Source organism: Cyclopterus lumpus, chromosome 4 (genome assembly GCF_009769545.1).
Source record: "Cyclopterus lumpus isolate fCycLum1 chromosome 4, fCycLum1.pri, whole genome shotgun sequence".
In the NCBI taxonomy this organism is placed as follows: Eukaryota; Metazoa; Chordata; class Actinopteri; order Perciformes; family Cyclopteridae; genus Cyclopterus; species Cyclopterus lumpus.
The window spans coordinates 14,373,008-14,394,147 of NC_046969.1; the positions used below are offsets into that span (position 1 = coordinate 14,373,008).

Sequence of the window (21,140 nt, forward strand, 5' to 3'; positions counted from 1 at the left end):
CTCTTGTTGTTGACGACCTCTGTGACAAAGGTCATTAGCGTTTTTGTTAGAGCTTCCCTGTCCAGGAGCAAAAAGCCTCCCCATAATTGCACTCCTTCTCAAACGCTTTAAACCCATCCTTTGATATTTTGTTTTTTGCCCCACTTTAAAAAACATCAACAATTTGGCTATAAACTGTACCGATACAAAATACAGTACATTGATTTGTCAAACCTTACACAACATAACCACAAATATCACTGACCAAAAGTTTAGTTCCTCTCAATACAAGAAAATCTTACAATAAGTTACGAAAATACGTTGTCACATTAGACACTTAAGTAGAACAGTAGAATACTCATGTAAGGCAAAATCAGGTGATTTCACAGTGACGACTTAAAAAGATTTAAGATTTTAGTGTTTACAACCAGAAGGCTTCCTTCACTGACAAGAAGTTCAGTCTGGAAACATATATTTATATACTGTATATTGGCTTTTCACTGGCAGAAAATTAATTTGGACTTGTTTTTCTTGCTTTCTAGTTAAATAGAAATACCTGATGATTTTCTCAGAAAAAAGGTGAATTCCAGTGGCGTAAAACCAACCCATTTCTGGAGCACGCAGCCTTTTCTGGCGCTGTGCTAAAAACTATGATATTTAGATTTGACCGCTGGGCTGCAGCATGGCAACGTCTACCACGTCCATCATCAGAACGGCACATCGAACACCAAAGAGCAACTGTGGGGAGGTTTTGCACTCCTTCATTAACCAAGTAGCTTAACAAACACATATATAAATATGTTAGTAATTCATAAATAGACACAAATTACATCAGTGCAATTTAACACTATTACTAGAGAGAGCATTTTGGCATCAAATTTAAAATATGAAATGGAATATAAAATCTTTAACTCAATAAATAAAACGAACATGTAAACACAAAGCATCAAAACATACAGTACATGACGAAAATAACATTTGGTTGTCAAAAATAAAGCTTTGAGTGTGAAATAGAAAGCCGTTGCGGCATGATGGGAAAACCGATCACTTGCTTGCAGGGTAAAAGCAAACCGGCTGTAGTATGTTTTTCTTTTCCGTTTGTTATTTTAGCACAGCCGGTAAAACGGGTACGGTTTAGTCCGATGTCCTAGCAGCTTCCTGCTCTGAGAGCAAATATCAACCAAACAAATATCAAAGTGGATATGAGAAGAAAAGGAATTGTCAAATGTGCGTTTTTGGAATATATGTGGCATGTAATGGTATACTGTAAACACAGCAGGCTAGCGAAAGCGCTGAGCGACGAGTCATTCAAAACGACAGCGAGGCCATTCCCCGGCAAGCCGCTGGATGTCTTTTTCCCCGTCGTCTTTTCAAAGGGCTTCACGGAGTCAAGGGTGAGGTCATACAGCTGGACGGCCATGCAACGAGGGAGAGGGTTCATCCGGACCTTTGTTTCTCTCCGTCCACAACTTGGTGTGTTTTTTTTCCTCGGCCATAGTCAGCTTCTTACGTTACAGCCTATCCATCCTGAACGTGTCCTCAGTGGCCGTGTCAGCTAGAACCATGTCGGGGTCATTGAGCATGTGCAGTCCGTCCAGGGTGAGCGGGTCGATCTTAAGCTCGTCCAGAGGGAACTGAGAGTCTGCGTCGAAGCTGACATCACCAACATCCGCCAGAGAGTTGGTCAGCTCTTTGGAGAGGCTGGGCGGAGACTCTCCTGTGACTGAGATACACAACACCATAGAAAAACATTTAAAAGGATACTGTCATATCTGAGAAACAAAGAGGCAGGTTTAGCAAATATCATGAAAACATGTGTACACCGGCTCAAATTACATTTAAGAAGGTATTTAACAGTAACTAATATGGCATACCGATTATGTTTCAACATTTTTTGCTACCTGTTAGGATGATGTTGGGGATGTTGCCGTGGTTACTGTAGCCGAGTTGCTGCGAGTCCTGCAGGCTGCTCCCGGTGAGGCCCATCATAGCTGCCTGGGTGTAGTTGAGGGTGGAACACTGGTTGTAAAGGATGTTGGTGCTGATGGGGTTCTCGATCATGTTGAACTGCTCCAGCTAAAAAAAAAAAGTTTTAAAAAAGTACAGAATTGTAATTGTTGGGGACGATCTGAGGGACGACATTTCTGTCATCGCTGCTTCTTGTGTGTGTGCTCTGTGTCACCTGGTGAGAAAGGGCATTGGTCTGCCTCAATGCCATCTGCTGATCATAGAAGGAGTCGCCAAATATACTGCCCACCACGGAAATGTGCTGGAGGAAGAGAAGTAAGCCATGAATGTCAGAACAAATGTCAAGAGAGCGGCGACAATTAAAACACAATTAGCCAGAAGGAGAATTATCCAGGACCACAAGCAGACATTTTAGCAATGGCATGACAGAAAATGGAAGCAAAACACACAACTGTCAGACTGAGCAGTGACCAAAGCAAATGCTTTTCATGACCAGGGCCGTTACGGTTCAGAGACAAAAAGAAGAGGCTGGTGAAACAATAGAAAAGTGATGCTCCGAGTAATTACAAATATAATAACAAAAACAAAATAAAAAATACTGAGACTTGAAATGGGAACACGAGTGTGTGGTAGTGTTGCCCGCAACGGCCCTGTTCACTATGACAAACACAAGTCAAATTGTTAAAAAGGGAAGTTCAGGTAATTGTCACACTGAGCGTTATTCTGATATTTTTGTCCATTACAACTTGCTGTCATGGCAGCACTCTCCACCTACGCTGTTGACTTGCATGAAATCATCTCAAAACACGTTTGTTTTTGAGCAAAGCGTCCGTGATTCCTACATCTCAACAACAAATTGTAATTTTCCAAGTCTCCACAATTGACAAAAAGTATGAGAACACTGCCCAGGTTGACAAATATTGGAATTACGTATTCTTGCAATGAGAAAAGCACCAACATCGATTGACATTTTAAGTCTTAACCTTTTCTAACATTAGCATGCACCAAATGTGTCCTATTCAGTGCATGAAAGCCAAAATTACAACCTGTACCTTTAAAAATATACTTATTATACTTTTGCGATTTTCCTCTCATACTTGAGTAGCTGGTTCTCACTTTAAAATGTTTTGGCTCTAGTAGAGCTTAAGGTTAGATTTGCATCTGACACAATGCACATTCCTATCAATAGCCTCACACTTTTCCACTGATCTGCAAGTAGCAGTAACCGCTTAAGATATGCAGCAAGGCACCAACAAAAGACAGAGAAGAAGAAGTAAACATGGAGATAAATGATGCTGGATTTAAAACACTTAAAAAGCTGCTTTGCAAATGTCTCATGGGAAGGAAATGTATTACATACAAGCTGTCCTTGCCTTTCTGCCAAATGTTTTACTGAAGTTGAGATTAAGCTCCAAAGACTTTCCCCCAGCGGAAAGAGTGATATGTTTGGTGTATGCGAATAGCAGATGTAAACGGAGGTAAGCTATATGCTCCGATTTGCAGCTCAGGAGTTCTTGAGTCAGTAAAGACAAACGGGTAATGACGATAATGAAGTCTCTCAGTAACTAAGTAATATGGAAGTATATTGGCAGTAGTAATTGTAAAAAGATTATTGGTCTACCTGTCGGACCAAACAGACTCATTTATCACGACACTGCAGCTCATCCATAGGAAAAAAGTATCAAGATTGTGTGTGGTGCAAACTAAAAAGACTAAAAATGCAAGTCTACCAACAGGCCCGGGCCTCCATCAACAAACTATCCCCATGTTGTCATGCACACCGTGAAAAGTGAGGTTGATGATGCAGAAATGAGTTATGCAGCTGTTGACACCACGAGTAGTTAACTGCCAATACGGAGGATGAAAAGCAACCTAAACTCATCTACAATTAGCTTTCCCCCAGGTGCAAAGCCCTTCCCCAAACAGCAGCTAGCTCGGTGGGTGGGCCCTTACTTGAGGCGAGCCGCCGGGGGAGAAGCCTTGATTGGAGACTGGGGAGGTTGGAGACTGAGTGGCTGGTGAGCCAGTCTGATTGCGGTACTGTTGGAGGGAAGAGGGTTAGCTAGCACGAGGCTTCATGCCCGTCACACACAAATCTCAAAGGACGGGATGCGAGAAGGCATCAGCCTTGGATCTGCTCATTGTGTAGAGGTAGAAATAACACCAATCACCAGCAGATCAATTGTGGGACAACTCTGTGGCTGGCCAGTTTGTCCACACATCTAAAAAATGTGAGCGGAGAAAAGTAACATCTGCTGGTCCTATTGTTGTTAAAATGTAAAGTTAAAAGTGGTTGTTGCCTAAAAAGAGAATTGCCAAAAAGGTGTATTTCTGTATTAGTTATTACAGCCAATTTATTGCTTCAGTACACAGATTCAACCAACTATACCTGAAAATTAACCCACACTGACAAAAATCATAAGAAATGCTAAAGAGTGAGAAGAATTAGTCAACTTTAAAAAGGCACGGCAGAAATCTTCCTTAACTCGAAAATACTACAAGTAAAGAAATGCTCTTAACATAACTGAGGTAAAAATAAAACGGTATAATTATCTGGTAGTCATGAGTAAAGATATACTGTAGTTCTCCTAATGAGGAGTAAAAATCAGCATCCAAGTTCAGTAGCATAACATGATGCGAGGATATTTACTGGGATGTACTCTAGCTGAAGGACTTTCAGAACAACAATATGGCAAAAGAAACAGAAGCTTGAGAATAAGCTAAATGGTTCCATTGTTATCTCCGCTTTGTGACGGGACTTCCTGGTTTCTTACCGAGCCGATACTGATGCTGGCGGTGGTCTGGCTCTGGCTGTCTGGGGAGGGGCTGCTGGCAGTGGTACCAGGTGAGGCCAACGGTGGCAAGGTGATGAGCTGGATGCCCTGCTGCAGGGCCTGCTGCTGCTTCTGGAGGTCACTGAGGAGCTGAGCCTGGGCCTGAGCAGTGAGCTGGTTGAACAGGGGGTACTGGGAGAGCTGCTGCTCCAGGGTCAACGACTCTGTTGGCACAACCTAAAGAAAGACGCACATGGACCCCGTTTAGGCCAGTCCCATTAAATGTGAGTTTTGTTGTATTAACTAGAAGATTCATTGAGTGTAAAATTAGCTCTTTGCCATTCAAAGTGACAAGCTGCTTTAGTATGTAGTTTGACTGTTCCTATGCTATTAAAAAAACACCACCTAAACCACATTTTATCAACCATAGTTAATAGTGTGGAGACATACTTGTGTAAAAATAGGCATTTGTTGATATTCTCTTTAGCCAGCTGTATGGAGATAACAGCCAAACCAGATCCAGTATTGTGAATGGCCACCAAGACCACATTGCAGTGGAGTGCGACAAACACAACTTTAGCTAATAGCTGACCTGCGTGATGTTGATGGGTGAGGAGAGGGTGGGTGAAAGCTGCTGTGGGGACTGTTGGAGATGTAGGTCAGAGGTGAGGGTGAGCGGCACCACGGTTGGTTGCCGGCGCTGGGCTGTTACAGTCATGGTGGGCTGAGAGGACGTGGGGATCCCTGCAGAGGAAATAACTACATTAAGTACTTATGAAAGGTTTTTGTCTGCAAAGTCTGCAAACTGACATTTACATGTACACAAGTTTGACTGTTTTCAAGTAGGAACCGTTACCATGGCTGGCAGCGCTGATGCCCAGGTGGGTGAGGTTGGTGGTCAGGCTGCCCGTGCTGTTGGACGAGCTGAGGGAAGGGAAGGCCACGGTGTCCTCGGGATCCAGCGGGGTGGACAGTGGAGGAGGGAACTGGATGTTGGTCAGGTCAGGCAGCGAACCACCGGTGGTGTTGTGTGCCGGTGGGAGCATGGACGGGTTCAACTCCTGGTCTGGTGATGGGAATATACTAAAAGACACAAGTTCTGTCAGACCGGAGAAAAGCTACTCTCACCGCCGTAAGCCTGATCAGCAGCCTTTGGGTTTTTACTGGGATGTAAAATACCACCAGAATACCCATTTCCTACAATATAGAAGGAAAGTTCCAGTGTACCTAGAACAGCTGTCTTGTATCAGTGCTCACAGTATGACTTATTTACGTCTGTGTGACTGACAGGCTGCTGTACTCGAGTGGTGTCTCACTGTAAAGAACAAAACAAGAACCACTCACTTGATTCCTGGGACATCACATGTGTTGGGCTTTGATGAATCATCCTAAAGAGAAAACATAACAACCTGTAAATCTGAGGTGATTTACATGCATCATAAAAAGTGTATATCTTGTTAGCCATTCCCTTTCACGTCAATACCTTCTTGTCATCCCACAACTGTTCCTGCAAATCCTCATCTGCATTTGACTCTGAAGTCTCCGTCCCAGGCACTGTTAGCAGCAGTACTAATTAGTGACACAGCGAGACAGTTGCTTTGCTATCACAAGATGCATAACAATACAAATTCAGTGCAAGAAATGAGTCATCAACCTCCGAGCCAGTCAAGCAGGATATAGTGCTGTACACTAGATGCCCGAGTATCTAAAAATACCAAGGTGACCAACAGACAGCCTGAGTAGATGACAGCCAATCTTGGCTCATTATAGGAGAGCCTCACACATAAGACATAATCCATGGACAATTAGAGAATTATTGCTCCTCCTCTCTAGAGCATCGTGAGTCAGCTCAGTTCAGAGATGGTACTTCTCTGCAGCTGTCTTAGTACTGTAGTGGCGTGCTGAAGCTGTTCTTTGGCAGGGATCAGTATCCATTTCCTCTATAAATATTTAATTCAGAATCTAGATCTACTTCTTTGTGACATCAACCCTTTTATGTCATTTAAGGTTTGCCCCCTGCATTAGTACATTGCACATTAATTAATAAAAGCGGCTCTGTGTCTTTGTAACTGGGACTTCCATTACCTCGTTTAGGCTGCAGCTCCTGTGATCCCCCTGCAAACACCTCCTGGGGCTTTGGATTCATGGCGCTCTGGTGTAAGGCAGAGTCTGAATTTGTCCTGTGTGTGTTAGAAAGATGAGACGTCAGCAACATCACTGCCAAATCCCCCTCCGCTGGCAGAGAGCCAAAAAGGTACAGCATCATTTTCATAATGGAACAACATTCTGTTAGTTATTTGCCATCATACAGCTAAATATGACCTTCTTTGTGCATTTGTGTTGGTACAACTTTTCCAAAGTCATGCGATACATTTTGTGTAATTGAGCTGTGTCCAGTTGTCATTTAGTAGTCATCAATTTGGAAAATACACAAGAGGAGGTGGCTTACCTTCTCCAGCTCGTGTCTGGTGGTGGGGAGAGGTAAACGGAGCTGTAGGGACAGCTGTCGATGTGAATTTAGTTAAGACAAATCAAGTAGGGTGATGAAAAATGGATCTCCGCCAATCCATACTTTCATGTCTGTTGGTGGATTTGACCAAATAAACCGGATAAATGAGAGAACACACACACACACACTTCAGTCAGTGTCTTGTTATCCAATATAATTCTATGAATAGCCCTGTCAACAGGAGTGTAACAATTAGGGTTGCAAAATTCCGGGAATATTCAAAGTTGGAAACTTTCCACGGGAATTAACAGGAATAAACTGGGAATTTTGAGGTAATTTAACTGTATTTACCTTGTCATAAGCAGACATTTATAATACAACTTTTAAAAATGACATTTTTGACATTTTGTGAGTAGAACTTTATTCTTTCATCGAACAACAAAAACATGAACGCTGAATAAAAAAGGTGTATTCCCTATGATCACCACCCCCCAAACCACTTTTTTTTGGTGTGTTTTTCCCTAAATCCTTTAAGGTCAAAATGCTTTCTTCCTGGACTTAATCAACGTCCTCCTCACTGCTGTAAAAAGTTAGTCTACTGTATACAAATAAACTTGGTATTAAATTGAACATGGCTTCAGTTTACCAAGTAATCAATATGCTATATGACAAACAGTGTTTGGAAAGTTCACTTTCTACATGAACTACTTCAGTTCATAGTTCACACATTTTAAAATGAACAAGTTCAGTTCATAGTTCAACATTTTTGAACTAAGTTCACAGCTCCAAAAAATGAACTAGTTTGGTTATTTTTCTCAATATGTTGCGAGCTATAATTGAAATCTGTCTGCAAAACCGCTCTTGGCCTCTAAGCAACTTGGCGCTCTCACACTTGCCAGGCCACTGAAACGTTCAGACGCAACACTGATGACAAAGACGTTCAAAAACAACAGAACGTTTTATGTTTACGTTTATGTTTCTGGCAGACAATGTTCCCAACCAGCTGCAGTCAGGGTCCAGCTGAGCTAGGCGTGCATAGTCTTGTTCTCAACTACATTTAAGTTCCCTGTTCTATGCTCTTGCAAAAAAACTTGGGCACATTTCTTTTTTTTCAAAATTCCCCAAATTCCCGAGCCAAAATTCCCGTGGAAACTTTTACGGAAATTTACTGGAAACTTTCTGCCTCTTTGCAACCCTAGTGACAATACACCATACTGCATTGTCTCATTCAATATCAGGCTCTCAATACATGAAGTGAACAATTATTTGCCTCACCCTTTGTTCAGAGCTGAAGGAGTTAGTACTAAATCAGATGAAAACTGTGTTGAAAACCTACTCAACATGCGATGCCTCTAAACAAGCAAACTTCAAAACAATGTTCAAGCATGCTATGAAACCGTAAAGCAATAATGAAATCAATATTATCCCCAAAACTTTTTTTTTTTTTTAAAAAGGATATCTGGCGTCCATGTTTGTCGACGGACAGCGGCCGGCGGTGAGGAGAGGTGATGCGGTTCCGGTCACGGTAAACACGCTCCACCAGCCCGTGGTGCCTAGTGGTCCGACTGGTATCCAGCACAGAGTTCTAGAGTGAACACAGCCAGTGAATGAGGAGAGCGAAGCAGCTTACTTACACAACAAGACTACGACTTAGGATAATGTCTTAGGATCAATGGTGCATATGTGTTTATTTCAAAATGAGTCACGCCATGGGTCCCCCATACTGATGCTTGAGTTGGCAAATGTATTTAAAGATGGAAAGCCATGACAAGCAATGACATACTTTGAAATTTAGGAACCAAATTACACTGCAGGGTTTAACTGGTATACCTTGTTTTACACACTTCTTTTTGCTCCTGAACTGTGATAAAACCTGGTCCGACTATGCAGCTCTGACCAGCAGCTCATTTCTGAACACTTAACTGCCGTCATAGCCGAGGCTAAGCCTGCAGACGTCTGTTTTGAGCCAATCTTTCACCGATACTACAAATAACTGCAACCTTTGTACGTCCAATATTATCACCAACAGCTTAGAAAGGTACACTGATTGAGAACAAACCATTGATTTACCAGCCGAGAGAGGCTAAGGGCTCACCTGAAAAGGCACGTCAATGTTGCCATTTCCAATCTGATTGACATTGGGCAGTGAGCCTCCATAGTACTGTCCACGATTCTGCCCTAGTTGCAAATACTGGGTCTTCTGTAACTGCAACTGTGCAAAGTAAAATTGCATGAAAGCATGAGTGAATGATTGATCTGACTCACAAATAAAGTGATGTTAAAAATGAATGATACCTGCAGTTCACACAGGTGATATGAAAGATTAATGAGTCCATTAATTGACAGATGAAACATGAGGACAGGCAGATTGGCTGTTTTATGAACAATCCAGAGGCAGACAACATCTTTCATAGCAAAGAAAAGAAAAAATGTAAATTAAAAAATTAAAATCACATCAGCTGATGTGACTGACAGTTGGTGTGATTACAGTCATTCCATGTGAGACACACCTGGTGAGCACATTAGCCACATGTCTTACAAAAACACTGTGATGGACGATGGAATAATGATGTTGATAATTATCTGAACAAATGCAATGAATTGACGTTGAGATGGCAACAGAAAGAAATCTAGCAGAGACCACAAAACTGACTTAATTTAGTTTTTCCCCTGAAGTTAATAACAGTACAGCTCAGGTTTACACTGATGCATTATGTGACAAGTGGGCACACTTTCCAGCAATCTGGCAAATAAATAACGGAAACATTTCCTGCTTCTATGGTTACTAGAAACAATTTGTTGATTAGTTACTCACCAGAGCATTGGTGGGCACAAAATGTATTCAATAATTAATCTTTTCAGGGATTTTTTTAAGCAAGAAATCCAAACAAACATTCTGCTTTTTCTCCGTTTAATGGGATTGTAAACTGAACGTTTTTTAGTTGATTTTTTCTGATACTTTATAGAGCAAACTAAGGCTGCAATCATATCATTTTCATTATCAGTTGATAATCTGTTCAATTAACCAGTCAATTGTTTTGGCGAAAGAATGTCGTCTCACTGCCCACAATGATGTCTTAACCTTAATATTGCTTGTTTTCTTTAACCAACTGTCAAACCCAAAATATATTTACTTTATTATTAAAACCAGTAAATTACCACATTTGAGAAGCAGGAAACACAATATTCGGCATACAATGATTAATTGTGAAAATCAATAAATTGTATCAATGGACAAAATAATCATTAGTTGCAACCTTAGTGGTTCAAGCAACTGTTGACAAAGCTGCCAAAGTTGACTTAACACTTAACGCACACTAACTAAATTAAATGTAGAGGTGAAAGAGAGAGAGAGAGAGAAAAAAAGAGACATACGAGTTGGTTAGAGCTGTGTTTATTTCCCACAAGTCTGACATTTGATTCTTGGAGATAATAATATTTGCTCGTTAATGTGCCAATATAACGGTGATGATAATTATGGTTACCGGGGAGGATAAACATCACAGAAAGGCTGGTTAACATCCATCTCCTATCCAGTCTCCAGTCTCCAGTCGCCCTCCCCCCCCGGCACGTCGTCATAACTTACAGTTAAATAACGCTGCATGTCAAAAGATGCGTTCGCTCACGAAATGACAGCAGTGACTGGTCAAACCTGCACAGGTGCACATGATGCAGCTAGCTCTGCTCGTGGACGATGCTCACGCGCTGCCCGGCGTGTCACGTCTGGAGAAACGCTCGCATGATTCAAAACAGCCGGAGAGAAACAGAATTTGGTGGCGCTGAACCGATGTGGCCGAGGACAATGATATTAAACTTCATCTCCGGCTACATCGCATCCCGACGTCCGGATTGATCTCCGCAGCGCGCGACGACTGCCAACAGCGACGCGAGCCAACGTAAACCCCCCGGGGCGTGCAGGTCTTACCCGCGCGGCTCTGGTGATGTTCAGGTCCTTCATCACTTCTTCAAACGCAGCGGTTTCCTCCGCCTGTTTCTGATTATGCAAAGCGATCTTTTCGCTAAATTTGCGAGGATTGTTAGAGGACGCCATCTTTCCCCCTCTTCTTCTCAATGGAATGTTACGTTACGCACCGCGCTCGGGCCTTATGGTGTCGTCATCACGCAACGCTCTGCCGCGCGACAGTGGCGCGCTGATGCCTTTTTGCCGTGTTTGCGCCAGTTGATGAGGGGAACCTCGGGTTTGAGGCAGGGTGGGTTTAAGATTATTTTGTCCCCAAGATGCTTGATGTACGCAGGTGCAAGCACTTTATACACAGTGTCAATCAAGCCTCGACACTGGTTACAGTAGTTCAAGAGTTACAGGCTACAAGAAGATTAAAGAAGAAAATAATTATAGAATTGAATGAAGAGGTGATCGTTACTATAGGAGAAGTGGGAGTATAAACAGTGGATTACGTTTGAGGCAATATGGTAACAATGAGTGTCAGTGGGCAGCAGGGAGAGAGAGAAACTGCACAGACAAATAGCCACTGGGAGGCTGAATCAACAACAGGAGTGTTCAATGGTGCACATGTATTCTTCCAGGAAGGCAGGAAGAGGGTGACATGTATTGTCTATGATGCTCAGTAGCTTGAGCATTATCCTTCTCGCTGACATTTCCACCAGATAATCAAATATTGCCTTTACAGAATACATCTAAATGATAATATTTGTTTAAGTTCTTGTTATACTCTCCAAAATCAATTGTAATTTAAGTTTAGAACATCTAGCTTTTAGTATAGTTCGGTAGTTATTTTACAGTGACAGCAACAGTATACGTTTTGTCGCTGTTGCATTCAAACGCTGGTCAAGAGAAAGCAATGATATCAAACATGTCACACACCCTGATACCTGATATTGCAAGTGGAGGCCCTGATCAAATTCCCAAAGGAAATATTTTATTGAATGGAGTTAAACTAGTACAATTACACTGCATGGGCTATCCTAGTCGTTAAACCATAATATAACCACAAAAACTACTACCGCTGGACAGGGAGTCTTGTAAAATAAAAAATCCATATCAACTAGCTGATGCTGTTTTGTTGTGAAAATATGAGGATATATAAAATCCATGAGCATGTTTTGGTGGTGAAATGTATCCACACCTTGGCTGTCACTCCATATAGTTTAGGCAAAAGTAGAGTCTTTGTGTTACAGAGGGTTAGTGGCAAATGGGACACAAATGAATTTACTGTACGTAGCTATCCAAGAGGAAGTTTTGAAAGGATAATAAATGAGACTTCAACCATCAATGAAACAAAATCGATTTGTGTCTGAAATGGGAAGTTAACGGACACCCAGATTTCCTCAGAACTTGGCCCAAACTTTATTATTTCTGTTAAACTGTGCCCTTTTGACAGAGGGCAGAACAGAAATAAAGGTTTGAATAATATTAGATGTAAACGAATGCTTAGGCTGTGGGTTTGATGCTTTTCTATTTTATTTCACTGTAAATAGAATATATTCTGGTTAGGACCTGTCAGTTGGACCAAACAAGACATTTTAAGGCAACAAACTGTCTTTTGCTCATTTGGTCTCTAAATTGCCTTAAAGAAAATACTTTTTAAAACTGCACAGTAATATTCCTTCTAAGTGTGTGTGGGAGTCTGTTGATAGAAGCAACCTCTTATAAAGAAAGGCATATACTTCAGTTGACTGCAGTATTAAAAAAAAGAACAGAGAAAGCTCCTGAAGGTTATTTTTAAAACATGATACACCTTTAATAAAGGATGCACATAAAGATATACAAATGTCGACATTCCCCTTTAACAGCAATTTCCTTTATATTGCACTTCAACAGTAGCATGTGCTTTTACAGGTAACACAAGACAAATAGACACTAAGGCAACAGGAGAAACAGGTTTTAAAATGGACACAATCCTTTGGATGATCACATTTAAATGGAAAAACAAGAACTTCAACTTGCTTCTTCCTTTTCCACACATTAAGTGTAACGGTGACTTCATAAGTACGGCTTTAAAAGTGCAGCAAAGTAGTCAAAATTAAAACATGAGCCTGCATGATATATGTTTAGGTAGCTTTTCCTGGGCACACTAGATTTTTTGAGAATACTTTAGATATTAAATCTGCATTAATGTATATGACCTGTGTCCCCTTGTTGTGTTAGTCAAGAGACAAACGCATGTGGTACACAAGATTTAGCACTTGTTTAAAATAAAGAGCAGCAGACACTGACATTACAACAGAATTGAAGGATTCATGTAGCTGCCTGAAGGGGTCCACACTGGTTTGACTGACGGGACAATTAGTGTCAGTGGAGGTTTCAGCTCAGGAAACACAAGGGCATTAACAATGATAATTAAAAAAAACAATAACACCCACATGGAATATGCCTTTCCAAGCTAAACACAAACACTTCTCGTGTTCATTTGTGCAATCATTACTGTACATTGTGATTTGTTGACAAGTACATTTGAGGAGAAATAAAAGAGGGAGATTTTCAGTAATCTTAGCTGTTTGAATAAAATTCTAACAAACTAAATATTACAACATAAAAAGGAGACAAGTAATAAAACATTCACAACTGTACAACTCACAAAGGTGATGTCTGTAAATACCTTAGCAAACACACTTTAACTTTCATTCAAAAATGAGACAATTTGTTCAGTTTGTAACTTCAGCCCTTAAATGGTAAAACACTTTTACAGACCGAAATATAATAATTTTTTCAAACAAAAGTGTACAAAATTAAGGTAATGCATTTCCGGAAGATAACTTGTACAGGTCATCTGGAGATAATATTACCATAATATCACCAATCAATAAATTATAAAATTCAAAACAGGAAATGACGTTTCTTTTAAATTGTCATTCAAAAGCTTGTATCGGTATTATAAAAGTGTCTCAACATTAAGATCAAAATATGCTCTATTAATGACAACATTGTGGCAAGTATAGGAAAAATAATACACGATTCTGAGTAATGCTGCCTAGTACACACACACACACACACACACACACAGTGTGTTGACTCAATGGCCGGCAGAAAGAGCACGAGGAATCAAATCTTCACAGTGGCAGGTCAGATGGTTAGCGTTGTGTGATGTTCTGTGGAATAATAATTGTCGTACAAGCGATGCCAGCAAAGGATTCTGGAAAGTGCAAATCCCTCTCCCACTCATCAGTCTCCGTGTTGTACACCTGCACGATGCTTGTGACGTTGTTCAGGTGCCAGTTGTAGCCACCGACGATGTAGATCTTCCTGTCCAGTAAACAACAGCCTGCCTCAGACTGCCCTGCTCTCATGGGACTCACGGTGGTCCACTGGTCGTTCTCTGGAATGTAATACTCGGCTGCAAGCACATCAAAACAACGGTCCACATGGTCCATGCGACCGCCCAGAGCATACACCCGATCCCTGGTGCTGATCATGGCATGCAGCACTCTGGGTTCATTCATTGGGGCTCTGAAGTCCCACTGGTCTGATGCTGGGTCGTAGCAGTGAAGAGTTTTCTTGTCATCCAACGAAACGCCATAACCCCCGGAGATATACAGCTTTTCTCCACAAGGAGTCCCTGCATGACCCCAAATCCTGCGCTTTAAGGGTTCCATATTAGTCCACTCGTTCTTCTTTGGGCAGTAACACTCAACAGATGACAGACTGCCAGATCGATTGCGCCCTCCAGTGGCGTACAGCTGTCCGTGCAGCACGTTGAGCTGAAACTGGATGCGAGCCTCCTGCAGAGGCTGGATGCGCAGCCACTGGCTCAGATGCGGATCGTAGCGGAAACAGCTGTCTACCGCCCCCTCACCGCTGCGGTACTGCAGGTGCTGTCCACCAATGATGTACACAAAGTTATCAAGTACGGCAACGCAAGCGTGGCTGCACCCTGTCTCCATCTCTGTCAGCTCTTTGAACTGACGGGAAGCCAAGTCGGGGAGATGGTACACCTTGGTGCTCACTGTGCGGTCGTTGTCCGTGTAGGGCGTCCCGCCAAAGGTGATGACTGACAAGACGTCAGAGCGCATGACTGTCCGCGAAGACTGCATCTCGTGCTGTCGGAAGGGAAGGATCTGGTAATTGAAGGCCTCGAGGAGATACTGGCGGCACAGCACATCTTCCACCATGATGTCCACCGTCTGAACACTGTCCACCAGCTCAGAGGAGCGCATGAGCGGGAAGCGCACATGGCAGAGGACCCTGCTGGCTTGAGCCCGACGAGACTCGTCATACTGGAGCCACCTGATCGCGGCGTGGAAGAGGTCGATTTCGCTACAGTTCTTCAGTTTGTTGCTCTGCAGAAAGAAGACGAGGCGCTCCATGGGAATGTGCAGAAAGTCCTCCTCCTCCGCAATCTGGAGGAAGTGATGGAAGGTGAAGGCATCCACCGACTCTTTGAGGGAAGACAGGCTGAAGGTGGTGGCCATCTGGCCAATGTGCAGGCAGGTCTCCACGCTCATCGCCGACTTGAGGAACTCCTCACAGAGCTCCACGACTGGGACCATCTGGAGAAACACAGCTGCCCCGAGGACATCCTGAATACAGTCCAGATCTAAAGTGACTTCTGCACTGTAGGCAAAGTCAATGATATGTTTCAGGCCACGGGCAGACAGACCCTTCAGCTCAATGGTATCTTGATTTGACTCCCTCATGCCTCCGGTAAACATTGCTCTGTAACACAAGAACAAGTCGATGAACTACATGATTAATTAATTTATTCTATGCAAGCATCTATTTTGTATGACTTCAGAAGTCAGAGCACTTACAGTATAAAAAGCTTTCTTATCTCTGGATTATTGTTTAGTTTAGGTGTCCGTGGCAGATAAACTGAAAACTATGCAAAATTGTTTTACAGTACATTTGATTCCATTAATATGTCATCCATTTGTTTTCATTCATCCAATTTATGTTGAATAATCTCTCGTTCCATTTCTGGAATGCATGTTTCTACAATTCACAAAATCACTAGGAACTCTGTAAACACAAGTGCCAGTGAGTGCATCATTTTGAATTTTGTTGCGAGTTTCACATTTCTCCCTCCTTTACCTTCATCCCCAAACTGAATAGCTGTTAATATAGTTGATCTGTGAACTGCAGCATACTCCAACAGTGCACTCAGTGTCGATGGCTCTGAGTAAGAGCATCGGCTAAGTGCTTCCAATATAAAGTGTAAATGGGCAGTGAGAAGTCTTGTGATTCAGACTGACCTGAAGTAATCACTACAGGCGGCAAGCACAGCTTTGTGGACCTGGAAGCGCTCCTCATTGATGGCCAGCACAACGTCAAGCAGTTGGCCCTGAGCCCGCAAGACCGACAAGCCCTGGAGGAGGGTGGCACTGTGGCTTGAGGCGGAGAATGCACAGCGCAGAGTGCTATTCTTGTTAGCCATACTGATACTGGAAAGAAAAGAAGGTCCTTGTCACAATTAGCTAACAAAGGGACCTGTCAGAATAAAACTCTTTATATTTTGTCCATGGCTTGAATTCTGAACTGAGCTATGAGACTTTGTTCATTTCTTTATATAATGTATAGAGTTAGAAGCAGTAATATTGTGTCCGAGCAGGCTATGGCCATCTATCTATCTATATATATATATATATATATATATATATATATATATATATATATATATATATATATATATATATATTCATGTGAACTGTATGTGGGTATTGGGTTAACTAAAGGCGCAGAATTACAAAGCAATAATGTGATGGAAATTTGATCTAATCTGCCAGTCAGCCACGGGGTAATGCGATTGCATTACCCCGTAATGTGGCATACAAGGTATTTGCATTAGTGAGAGCAATTCTGCTCACAGGAAAGAAACAACATTGCCATCAATGAAATTGCCATTGCTCTGTTTAGACTATGTGTTGCTGCACAACAAAAACTGAAATGAATCCGTCAGTAAGAGGCTAAACTACCACATGTTCATAGAAACAAAATCTCAGTGTGCAGAATGAAAATGTGTTTGTCGAAAGAAAACCCCATTGCATTGTGTAGAGGTGACATCACCAGGAAAAGATTAAAAACCTAATTTAGACTAAAAAGGTAGAAACTTAACCTGAGAGAGTACCAAGCTTATTGTCAGGTAGAAATATTTTCTGCTTCATTCAATGAGACCCAAAAGTGACATCAAATCACATAGAAGGCAGATTACGGATGACAAAACGCATCTACTCACCACATGCAAATGTAAGGGGATGACCTCATTGTTCGAATCCAACAAATTCATTTTTAGATCACAATTTAATGGCGAGCATAAATTAGGTTATGAAATTTGAAAGTGGATTAAAGCAGAAAAGCCTTTTGGACTGTGTGTACACGGATCAAACCAAATCCAACACTCTGCTAGTTTTTTTTCTGTTAAATTGTTCCCCACGTTCCAGAACGACTGTATATGCTGATCTTGATGGTCGTCCACGTCACAATGCGTTTCCTTCTCTTCTTACAGGTCTTTCATTTTGTTTTATTAGCTAAATCAGAAAAGGGATTTAAAGTCTGCTTTGACTGATTGGAGTGAGTAAAAATAAACTTTCAGACGGGCAATACTTTCGACTGGTGTTTGAAGAAGCATTCACTATCTGGACTGAACTTTACTAACAGGCAGGACTGGAGCTTGAAATGATAACTGGTCCGGCCTATTTTAACAGCTGTTTCCAGATACACCGGTATCCTTGGTTGTCATTCAAGTGCCAAGGAAAATTGTTTGCAGTGCTTTAGAAACAGTTTTATTATTACATACAGTAAGAGCCCAAATATAAGGATTTTAAAAAATCTTTATGATATTATCATCATTATATTTGGTATTAGTATAACGTCTGATGGCTCGTACAGTAGGCTCGTACTGTAAAGGGCCTTCCACACCGACTGTGCCCCCGCACTCTGAACCCCATTATTCCCAAAGGCTTGCCATGCAAACTGTGTCCTGTTTGAAAGAAAGGCGCTTCATGTGTTGTGTTGTGTGCATTTGTAAAAAACTCTCACTGCCAACAAAAGGTGGGTCATGTTCAATTCTGGCCAATGCAAAAGTGTATCCATCGGAACGCCACACAAGATTATTTTTCAACTGTAAAGTGCGTTTACATGATGGTTATGGTCACAGGAGTCATTTTGCACAATAGGAAAAGTTACACAGCCATCATTAATTTAATAATTTACACATTATTACTATTACTATTGTGGTATGTCTACTGTGAACATTCAACCTTAAAAGCCCAGTGTTGGTCTGGCCATGGGTCTGACAACAGTCAAGGTGTTTTTATTTCGTTATATTATTATCATATTTTTTAAACAAACACAATTTGCAACATTGTTTCGCTAAGTGTTTCTCGTTCTCGTTACTATTGTGGTCTGCACCTAACTTTAAATGTGTTCTGTAGGTTGAAGATGAGGTCAATTAATGATAATTTCAATAATTTACACAAAATATTGAAAATATTAACTTAAGACATTAAAATATAGTCAACATATAGTCAACAAATATGTTTAAGTTCACCCGCTACAAAACACCAGGCGACTTTCTAAATGGACAAGTGTTACATCCCTACTTTATGTCCCTTGTTTGTCGTCATAGATATAAAGAGCAGCAGTGTGGAGGCCCGGACAACTCCTCGGTGTTTCCCGGAGTCCAGCCGCTGCGCCGGGACGTTTTAGCGGGCTTAAACAGGGCTGCAGTCCCGGAGCTGTGGAGGCTTCGCACAAGGCAACACCGAGGGACCCGTCACCACCAAGCCGCTTCACTCACCTGCTCTGTGGATGTTTCGAAGCAAAGTCCCCGCCATCCGACTCCGCCATCTTCTAGCACAGAGCAACACGCATGGAGCATTTTCAATGATGTTACCAGAAGGTCAACGGCACGATTGCCCTGTTCATGTTTTGTTTTTTTAAGTATGGGAACAGCCTGTTTATCAGGCTGGGACAGAGGACTGCCGTCCGTCTCAGGTCCTGTGGTGAATACTGCGATGACCTCTCCTACCGGCTGTTTGCGGCAAATCCCTCCTCTGTACCAACATATAATGGCCACTGGGTGGCGCCACCGTGACATGTACTGTACTGGTGTATTGACGGCACTGGAGAGGTTGAATGATCCCAAACCCCCAGAATCAGAATAAGGTATTGGCCAAGTACGTTGCACATACAAGGACTTTGACTCGGTTAAAGGTGCATAACAATAAACATAGACCTAGAATTAAATAATTAAAACGATAAACATGCAATAATAGATAAATATGGTAAAGAACAAACAGATAAAAGTACTTTAGAACAAGTATATATTATACAATAAAAGTGGCAAGTGTATTTCAATAAGAGAAGAAAAGATGGGCAAGGTTGTTTACAGTTGTCCTGGGATGTGAGAGTCAGACTCAGTGGGGGTTCTGGGCTTCGTTGATGAACCGACTGGACTCCACAGAAGGACTCCACAGCATGGAGGGGGAGTCACAAAGGGTGATGGGGGCGGGTGAGGCTGCGTTCTTCTAGAAACCCACAACCATCTCCACTGTCTTTAGAGCGTTGAACTCCAGGTTATTTTGACAGCAGCAGGTCACCTGATGGTCGATCTCCCACCTGTAGGCGGACTAATCCCCATCAGAGATGAGTCCAATGAGGGTGGTCCCTGTACACCTGCTGGTGTACAGGGAGAAGAGCAGAGGGGAGAGAATGCAGCCTTGGGATGGCCCAAGAGGCTGAGAGATGTTTCCCCAGCTTCACATGCTGCTTCCTGTCAGACAGGAAGTCAGTGATCCACTTGCAGGTGGAGTCGGGCACGTGCAGCTGGGAGAGATTATCCTGCAGCAGAGATGGGATGATGGTGTTAAAGACAGAGCTGGAGTCTACAAACAGGATCCTGTTGGTTCCTGAGAAGTCCAGATGCTGGAGGGTGAAGTGGAGGGCCATGTTGACCACGTCACCTACAGACTGAACTGCAGGGGGTCCAGGAGAGACGAAACATAAACAAAATATCTTCATGAGCCACAAACTATTGCAACAAGCAAAGTCCCAGCCGAGTGATTACTTTTTAGTGTCCCCTTCAGCTTGTTTTTGTCTATTTGCATTTGCTTTCCAAATTTGCAGTGAATTGAGCTCTCAGGGCCACCTTACATTCAAGCTTTTATCAAAGTAATTGTACAAAAACAAATTTCGCCCTGGGGATGAATAAAGTATCTATCTATCTATCTATCTATCTATCTATCTATCTATCTATCTATCTATCTATCTATCTATCTATCTATCTATCTATCTATCTATCTATCAAAGTGCACTTCAGGTGCCAAAAGTAAAAGCACTTATTTTGTTTCATATAATATTATTGGATTAGCATTATTATTGTGTACATGTAATTTGTGATATATTGGTGACTTGTATAAAAAATTATATATTTGATGGAAATTAAATTGAAATATCTCTGGCTCTATTGTCCTCAAATATGATGTCTTATCTTAAATATCAAATTTAAGTAAACTATGCAGTATACTATGCACATCATACATACTTTCAGAGCAACTATTTCAGCAAATAAAAAGACTGGTGCTGGTGGTCTGTGTGCCGTTGTGGCAAAAACACTTTATTGTTTCAATTTCTTCAGTGCTTGGTGAATTCAATATTTATAAAGTCGACAGTATTTTCAGTTAAGTTTGTGCCAATGTTATAGCTGCAAACGTTTTGGCGTGCATAAATAATTGAAGGCCAAACCAATACAGTCTGTAAAGCAAATGTAAGGCATTTGACCTGCGTTGTGTATTAGGCAAATAATAACAGTTGTTAAGGTAAGTTATGGATAAAATGGTTGTGTTTCTTTACCCATCACCAGTGATCCATTACTCCTCTCCAGAGTTCCTCCTGTACAGGAGTCACTTTTTTTAAAAGTGAAAGTGCAAGTGATTTGGTATGAAACTGTAGCTTTGTATAAATGGGAAATGGGGGAAAGAATGAGGATGTAAGATGAGGAGGAGTTGCATGAGAATCATCGTCTCCAAGACCATAACATGAGCTTGAGAGAAAGCTA

General features: G+C 41.8%; 2 protein-coding genes across 4 annotated transcripts; both read right to left on the minus strand.

Moving 5' to 3' along the window:
- Positions 1–726: 726 nt before the first annotated feature.
- Positions 727–11,231, minus strand: crtc1b (CREB regulated transcription coactivator 1b). 2 transcript variants are annotated; one of them, XM_034531528.1, is made up of 14 exons: positions 11,096–11,221; positions 9,266–9,382; positions 8,630–8,755; positions 7,171–7,232; positions 6,807–6,901; positions 6,205–6,290; positions 6,066–6,109; positions 5,578–5,804; positions 5,314–5,465; positions 4,722–4,958; positions 3,901–3,987; positions 2,162–2,248; positions 1,881–2,055; positions 727–1,702 (listed from the first exon to the last, which is right to left on the minus strand). In XM_034531528.1, the coding sequence occupies exons 1-14, from the start codon at positions 11,219–11,221 to the stop codon at positions 1,491–1,493; spliced, it is 1,833 nt and encodes a 610-aa protein (XP_034387419.1). In that variant the 3' UTR covers positions 727–1,490. The 2 variants fall into 2 exon arrangements, with proteins under 2 accessions (XP_034387419.1, XP_034387423.1); XM_034531532.1 differs by having other exon boundaries at positions 1,491–1,702; positions 6,205–6,275; positions 11,096–11,231.
- Positions 11,232–12,873: 1,642 nt separating this feature from the next.
- On the minus strand, positions 12,874–19,133 carry klhl26 (kelch-like family member 26). Of its 2 annotated transcripts, XM_034530969.1 has the most exons (3): positions 18,882–19,094; positions 16,339–16,527; positions 12,874–15,802 (listed from the first exon to the last, which is right to left on the minus strand). In XM_034530969.1, the coding sequence occupies exons 1-3, from the start codon at positions 18,929–18,931 to the stop codon at positions 14,221–14,223; spliced, it is 1,821 nt and encodes a 606-aa protein (XP_034386860.1). In that variant the 5' UTR covers positions 18,932–19,094; the 3' UTR covers positions 12,874–14,220. The 2 variants fall into 2 exon arrangements, with proteins under 2 accessions (XP_034386860.1, XP_034386861.1); XM_034530970.1 differs by lacking the exon at positions 16,339–16,527 and having other exon boundaries at positions 18,882–19,133.
- Positions 19,134–21,140: the final 2,007 nt, after the last annotated feature.

Excerpts from the sequence above, each read along its gene's own strand:
- crtc1b (XM_034531528.1), bottom strand. The coding sequence starts at position 11,221 with ATGGCGTCCTCTAACAATCCTCGCAAATTTAGCGAAAAGATCGCTTTG. Across the intron at positions 9,383-11,095 it reads ACATCACCAGAGCCGCGCGG|TTGCAGTTACAGAAGACCCA; the intron begins GTAAGACCTGCA and ends TACTTTGCACAG. Across the intron at positions 5,466-5,577 it reads CATCAGCGCTGCCAGCCATG|GGATCCCCACGTCCTCTCAG; the intron begins GTAACGGTTCCT and ends TTTCCTCTGCAG.
- klhl26 (XM_034530969.1), bottom strand. The coding sequence starts at position 18,931 with ATGGCGGAGTCGGATGGCGGGGACTTTGCTTCGAAACATCCACAGAGC. Across the intron at positions 16,528-18,881 it reads TCGAAACATCCACAGAGCAG|TATCAGTATGGCTAACAAGA; the intron begins GTGAGTGAAGCG and ends TTTTCTTTCCAG. Across the intron at positions 15,803-16,338 it reads GCCTGTAGTGATTACTTCAG|AGCAATGTTTACCGGAGGCA; the intron begins GTCAGTCTGAAT and ends CTTGTGTTACAG.